Source organism: Phascolarctos cinereus, unplaced genomic scaffold (assembly GCF_003287225.1).
Source record: "Phascolarctos cinereus isolate Bilbo 61053 unplaced genomic scaffold, phaCin_HiC Scaffold_4;HRSCAF=312, whole genome shotgun sequence".
Lineage (NCBI taxonomy): Eukaryota > Metazoa > Chordata > Mammalia > Diprotodontia > Phascolarctidae > Phascolarctos > Phascolarctos cinereus.
In genome coordinates, this window is record NW_027555847.1 from 592,794,025 (window position 1) to 592,801,043 (window position 7,019).

At 42.0% G+C, this 7,019-nt stretch overlaps 1 protein-coding gene across 1 annotated transcript; it reads right to left on the minus strand.

Annotated features, from left to right (window-relative positions):
• Positions 1–1,764: 1,764 nt before the first annotated feature.
• On the minus strand, positions 1,765–6,727 carry COX6C (cytochrome c oxidase subunit 6C). Its single transcript, XM_020969220.1, has 4 exons — positions 6,620–6,727; positions 4,983–5,110; positions 3,747–3,875; positions 1,765–1,902 (listed from the first exon to the last, which is right to left on the minus strand). Exons 2-3 carry the CDS (start codon positions 5,094–5,096, stop codon positions 3,759–3,761), a joined length of 231 nt encoding a protein of 76 aa, XP_020824879.1. The 5' UTR covers positions 5,097–5,110; positions 6,620–6,727; the 3' UTR covers positions 1,765–1,902; positions 3,747–3,758.
• Positions 6,728–7,019: the final 292 nt, after the last annotated feature.

The following is a 7,019-nucleotide window of genomic DNA, read 5'->3' on the forward strand; positions in this document are numbered from 1 at the left end:
TGTTAATGCTACATTCTGTGCCTTGGCAGCTGGCACTCTGCATGCCCAGAATGTTCTTTCTTCACCTCAGCCTCAGAATCCTTTTGCTTCCATCAAGACTTAGCTCAAATACCACCTTCTCTACACGCCTTTCCTAGTCCACCTACCTGCTAGCTCTTTGTCCTCAAAGTGGCTACAGTACACCTATCTCGTCCGTCTCAACCTGTGCTCCTAGCGAGCAGCAGTTTTGCTTCGCAGAGTCCCTGGCACATAGCACAATTTGATGCTTGTTGATTTCTAAACTCCATTTCATTTTACATGGCATTCTTTCACTAGCTACAGCTCTTGTCTGAACACACAAAGGCCCTGGTGCAATGGCCTAGATTTTACCCTACCAATGCCAGGAATTCAGTCTATCTAAAATTATTAGACTACTGATACCAATGTTTTTTCTAATAATGCAATATCATTCACATTAGTCCAAAATATTTTAAAACGAATTAAAACTTGAAACATTTTCCCTGTAAATAACCGCTATCAAGAGAAATGAACAACCATACCAATCTACTACTGTGACTTCATTAGTGTGTAACAGGAATATTTAGACTAGAACCAAAACTTCTAAAAATTATCAATGAACAAAAATTAGAGTAGTTAACCTTCTGATAAAAAGCATGGCCACAATCACTAGGAAACTTTCCTAATTGCTATTCTGTATTATACTCAAGATGTTACAAATATCTTCATTTCAAACCACAAAATAAGACTCAGAATTATAGGGCTGGACATTGTCTAATTGAATCCAAAGGTGGGTCCAGAGGTTGACTTGCTTGGACCCACGTCTCTTGAGTTGAGCCTTATGCTCTTTTCTACAACACTAATGGAGGAGAACCATGGGATACAGGACTTTCTTTGCAACTTATTATGTGTATCTTTGGCAAGCCACACCCTAATCTATAAAATGTTTATATTCTATGCGCCACCTGCATAGAGGAGTGAATGTGTAAATCTACGGTTCAAAGAGTGAGAAGGAATGTCTCAGGAGCCTCCCTTGCAGGGGGAGATTTGGAGAGCCCTGCTTCCTAAATGACTGAGCCCTGTGGGTTAAGCCTGGGCAAGAGTCAAACTGTGTCCTGGATCTTAAACCCAGATCGGACTCTTAGAGCCGGCCCTTAACATAAACTATGGTATTCTGAGACATAGAATTTGTCAGAAAGCAGAGACTTGACTATATCTGGGTACGTATGAATTGGTCGGCAGGTCACAGTGGAACTTGAGAGGTCACACTGTTTCTGTGAACCTTTTTTTTCTTCTAAAAAATGGGAATACTTCCAACTCCTACCTATAGGTCAAGAATAAGATAATGTATTTTAAGATATTTTAAAAACCAAAATGGTCCACATAGACAGCTATTATCATCATCTATGCTAACATTTTTTGCTTCAGTCTGAAGAGGGCCAAGATGAAGGTGAAACCCTTTGCTAGCTATGCCACAAACAAATAACCAATGGGAATAAAAGGATATGAAATTACCACAAATTTTAGAAATAGAGCTGGCATCCTTGTCATAACAGGAAATCTATGATGGATGAAACGTCCAAAATCATCCTCATTGATCAATGTGAAATTCTACCATTACAATTTCATTCCTTTTAACTTACAAGTTCTAATTTTTGGTAATGTTCTGAGTTGTTCCGAATTACTTGCACTTAGTGTGAATGAAGCATCTAAGACCGTGATGAGAAGAAAATTATAAATATTTAATAACACAACTAAGGCACACAATTTAAGTTACCACACATAGGTCATCAACTGTTTATTATCAAGTTAGACTATTCCACAGCCAGTGTGCATGTATTTCATGTTAGAGCACAAGAAAAACAGGTCAGTCATAATTATCCAGGGACCTCAAGCCTCTGAAACCTGTAAAAAAGAAGCGAGCCATTAGTTAAGACAACGCATGTCAACAACTCATATCAACATTCACTCCTCTCCTTTTTCAACTGAGCTCGGCCCTTTGCTTTTCACTTGTAGTGACACATGCTAGGACCTCTTTCTAAGCCCCTGGTTCCTCATAAAAGCTCCTTATTATTTCCATATTTCAACCTCAGTGTCACCATATGGGGTTCCCAAAATGAGACTCACCTCACCCTTCCCACTCAATTATTCCTTCCTTATTCACAAAATTAGCACAGAAGAGTAAACCTTTAACTTGAGAAAACTTTGATTTCCCATTTTTCAGATCTGGACATGCCACCAAATCCAGAATAATTTTGAAGGTATTTTCTATTTTTAATACATTGTAAAGTTTTAGACCGAGAAAACAAGTTATTAGGAGTTAAATTTCCAGTACAAGTATTAGGAGGCACAATTCCATGGTGCAGATGCTCTTTCCATCAATGTAGACCCCAGTCCAGAGGTATCCCTTAGTAGACAGTTTCCCAAGTTGTTAGGTCAGAAAAGTAATCACCTGGTACCTAACCTACAAGGTTAGGGCCTCAGTGAACTACTTCTACACATGATCTCTTTCTCATATAACCTAAGCCTTTACTAATAACATAGTTAAAGGCCATATCTCCTGGTGACATAAATGGTTATTAACCAAAAGGCTAAATCTATACAAAGCCAGTAACTTGTTTTCAGACTCCACCCTGACTCCTCATTTACTTTGTTGTTGTTCAGTCATTTCAGTTGTGTCCGACTCTCTATGACACCACTTGGGGTTTTCTTGGCAAAGATACTGCAGTGGTTTGCCATTTCCTTCTCCAGTTTATTTCACAGATGAGGAAACTGAGGCAAACACACTTAAATGCCTTTCCCAGAGTAACACAGCTAATAAGTGCCTGATGCCAGATTTGAACTCAAGAAGATGAGTATCCCTGACTTCATGTCCAGTACTCTATCTACTATACCACTTATCTGCTTGTTTGCATACCTCTATTAATAAGTAAGGCAATTAGCAATCAATCAACACACATTTATTAAGCACCTAGTATGTGCCAGGCATATCTTGTGGGATGAGGATAAAGAAAAGAAATCACAAACAGCCTTTGTTTCTAATTAACATTAAATACATAAAAAATGAACATGAAGGAATTTTGGGTGGTGGAGTTGGGAGGAAACTAGCAGCTGGGGTAATCAGGACAAGCCTCTTTCAGGAGGTGGTACTTGAGCTCAGCTTTGAAGGGAGCTAGGGATTCTCAGAGGCTAAGGCGAAGAAGGAGTATATTCCACAAATGAGGCAAGATAGTTGGAAAAGATAGATTTATTAAGGGAAGCAACAGCTTTTGATAACTGCCTGCAAAATAAATAGGAAAAAAAACCCCATGCTACCTTTCTGTAACTAGGTGACTATGTTCTTAGAATTCATAAAGATCTGGACATGCTGTCTGGACTCATGGCACCATAGAGCAAATAGTTTGTAACTATTCTAACCAAATAAAACACAGATGAGTTCCAAGGATGTGTGAGGCTCCCAAAAAGGGACTGAGTGGAAATAAACCTCTGCATAACTCCACATAGCCGGGATGTAACCCAACTAATGTCCAAACATTAACACCAGACTCTAGTGTTTTATAGCTCCCACTGAAATTAATCAATAGCATTTGTAAGAAACATTTTTCTACCACTACCAATCCAGATTAATAAACTTATTTTTTAAAATGTATTTGTAAAAGCTACCAAGCGCTACTTCCTTCAAACAAACTGATAATCTGGGATACTGTGATTATATAAAATCTATGTCAAACAACAAAATGTTTTATTACCTGTATATTTCATCACGGTTTTCCATACTGAAAGATACCAGCTTGACTCATCTCTTCAAAATCTTTCACAGCATCATACCTTCTATAGAAATTTTGATATACCTTTTTCCTAGGTTCTGCCACTGCAAACTAAAACATGAAATTCCACAAAGTTAGAAATGATGATTTCACTAATCAACATGATTAATTTCTAAAACAATAATAAAAAAACCAGAGCCATAAAAGTTTCAAGTAGCAAAGCTAACATGTGAACTCAGGTCATCTAACTCCACTCTTTTCATCACATCAAGCTGCCTATATTAAACATTTCCTTAAGAAACATTCAGTGTTCAGGAGGGGAAAACAAAGTAATGTGAAACACCACCAAGAAAATGAGTAGTGGCTCTATGGCCTATTCTTAATGAAATACTAGTAAGGACGATCATGGATGACAGCACTTAAAATTGTATTGGGGACAGATGGGAACAACACACACCTGGGCACACAAAGAATGACAGGGAGGCAAAGAACTAAGAAGGGGAGTGAGGGATGATCAGGAAAGACTAATTTAAAGAGACAACCACTGAGTTAAGTCTTCAATGGAATTTTGTTTTTCAAAAGATACAAAAAAGAGTGTATTCTAGGCATGAGACACAGCCTATGTAAAGGTATGGAAGCAGGAAAAGGAATGTCAAGTACAAAAACAGGAGACCAGCTTGGAGCCAGACTATGAAGAGCTTTACATGCCAGAAAAGTTTGTAGTTTATCATCACACAAGAGGGGAGCTACTGAAGTTTCTTGAGCAAAGGAGTATCATGCTTAGACTTCTGCTTTAGGAATATCAATTTGGAAGCCACGTAGAGAATTGGAAAGGGAAAACACTGGTGTCAGGAAGACTGCTTAGGAGGTGACTGCGATAGCCAGTAGGTGATAAGGGTTGAATATGGGCCATGGCCATTGAGTCAAAGGAGAAAGTTGTGATAGATAGTATCAAAAGAGAGAAGTTGGGAGGAAGAGTGCATTTCAGAGAAAAGATAATGTTTTTCGGGGAGGGAGGGGATAACGACAGAAAAGCAACTGTCCTTATCAAGAGTACAGAATAGGAAGAGGAAAAAATCTAGTATGCAGAATTTACTGAACTTTCAAGTTATTCAAGTGTCTCATTTGAAGGGAACAGGTTTTTAAAGTACATTACATCTAGTCCTGGTGAAATGACTTCATCTATACTTCTTAAGTGATAAACTGAAACATATATACCTTATATATGGTAGCACATCCCAAGGACAGAGCAAAGGCTGCAATAATATGAATTCGCAAGCGCTTAGCCAAAAGGCCTCGCAGCTGTGGTTTTGCCAAAACAGGAACAGACATCCTGACAATTCTTCCTGTTAAAAGACAGAACATTAAATGTAAACTCTAAATGCAGATAGCAAATTCTTCTGAACTAATTTCTGATACAATATCAATCATATTTATGAACATCAAAGTAACAGGAAGCTAAATAAATGAGGGAGATCCCTCCTGTGGCAAATGTGAGTGAGGCACACAGAGTAGGGTTCACTTTACTTCACTAGAAGGAATGCCCATATGGCTGACATCACCAATCTACTGAACTTTCCATTAATTTAAGTATTTGCAGAATAACTGTAGTGTAATGACTCATTTATGTAATAGCACTTTTCTCAAGTATTATCAGAATTTTACAATTTTATAATTTACAATTCACTCTGGTCAAATGAACTGCCCAGGCCCTCCAGTCACTATCTAATAATAATGAAGATCTGCAAAGTGCTTCCCTCACAACAAGCCTGTGTGGTGGGCAGTTCAAGCATCACTGTTCCATCTTACAGATGGGGAAGCTGAGGCTCAACAAGATAGACCCAAAAAACAGCAAAACTCCCCTAGGCTTCCCAGCCAGGTCAAGGACCCAAATTTTCTGCTCTATTTTTCTATCTACTTCTCCACAGGAAATTCCCAACAATGCTCCTCCCTTATACCATCAGGAAAACATATAAGCCATGCAATATGGCGAAGTGGACAGAACATTAGACAGGACTGAGTGACAGGATAGTGTCTGGAGGCAGGAAGACCCCAGTTCAAATGTGACCTCAGATACGGGCATGCCATTTAATAATCTGTTTGCCTCCTCCTCTGTAAAATGGGGATAACACCACCTCCCGCTCAGCGCAGCATCCGGCACATAGTAAGAGCTTTATCAATATTAGTTATCTATAAAATGGGAGCTAGCACCTGTCTCCCAGGGTTGTTGAGACGACCCAACGGGACAACAATTGCAAAGTGCCTGGCACATTGCAAACGCCCGATAAATGACGGTTGTTATTACTAATAGGGACCTTGAAGTCAAGATCATCCGAGTTCGAATCCTGCCTCCGTGTCCTTACGTGTAAAACGGGGACAGCAGCACCGACCCCCCCCCCGGGTCGTGGGGAGCTATTTCTAGAGCGCCCCGGTACAAGCGCTACTGTTATTAACCATTAGAAGGACGCCCCGGCTAGACGTGTGACCTTGGGCGCCTCACGTTACGCCTCTGGGCCTCGGGAACCCTCCATCCTCCGAGGACGCCGAGACCGCGGCTGTCGTGAGGAGGAAATGAGATGGCGCTAAAGCGCTTTGCAAACCTCCAAGCGCCATGTGAATGCTAGCTACTGCTATTAATGTTTAAAAGAGGAGCATCCCCGGCTCGGCTTTCCCACCCTACTCCTCTCTCCTTCCTCCCTCCCTCCCCCGGGGACGAGGCGGGGCGGCCCGGCTGGGCCCGAGGTCGCCGCTTTTAAGGAGGGCAGGCTGCAGGACATCGGTCTGAGAGGAGGCGAAAGGCCTGAGGGGACAGGAGGAAGAGTAGGCCCAGGATAGGCGGAGGCTCCGAAACTCACCCGAAGACGAACGTCCTTCTCCGGTGCCTGAGAAATGAAGGGCGATGGGGAACCGCGCAGGCGCAAAGCCGGAGAAGCGCCTCGACGGGAGCCGGGAGTGCTCAAACAGCGTTCGCGAAGAGGAGGGGCAATGCGTAGGGAGGGTTCTCTGAGCCACCTCTGAGCCTCGAGCTCCTCCTCTCCCTCTCCGCCCTTCCACGTGATCAGGCTGCTAACGCCCCTTCTGAGAGCGGGCCCCGGCCCCTCCAAACTGCCTCCCGGGAGGGTTGGGGGGCGGGGTTGAGGCTACTGCGCGCGTCAGTCCTAGGGTGCTGATTCTAACCCAGCCCCGAGGCTGCCCTTGGGCCAGTAACTCCAGCTCCCTGGGTCTCAGTTTCCCCCTCTGTAAAATGAGGGGGTT

Coding starts and splice junctions, on each gene's coding strand:
- COX6C (XM_020969220.1), bottom strand. CDS start 5,096: ATGTCTGTTCCTGTTTTGGCAAAACCACAGCTGCGAGGCCTTTTGGCT. Junction 3,876..4,982: donor GATGTGCTACCATATATAAG/GTATATATGTTT, acceptor TTCATGTTTTAG/TTTGCAGTGGCAGAACCTAG.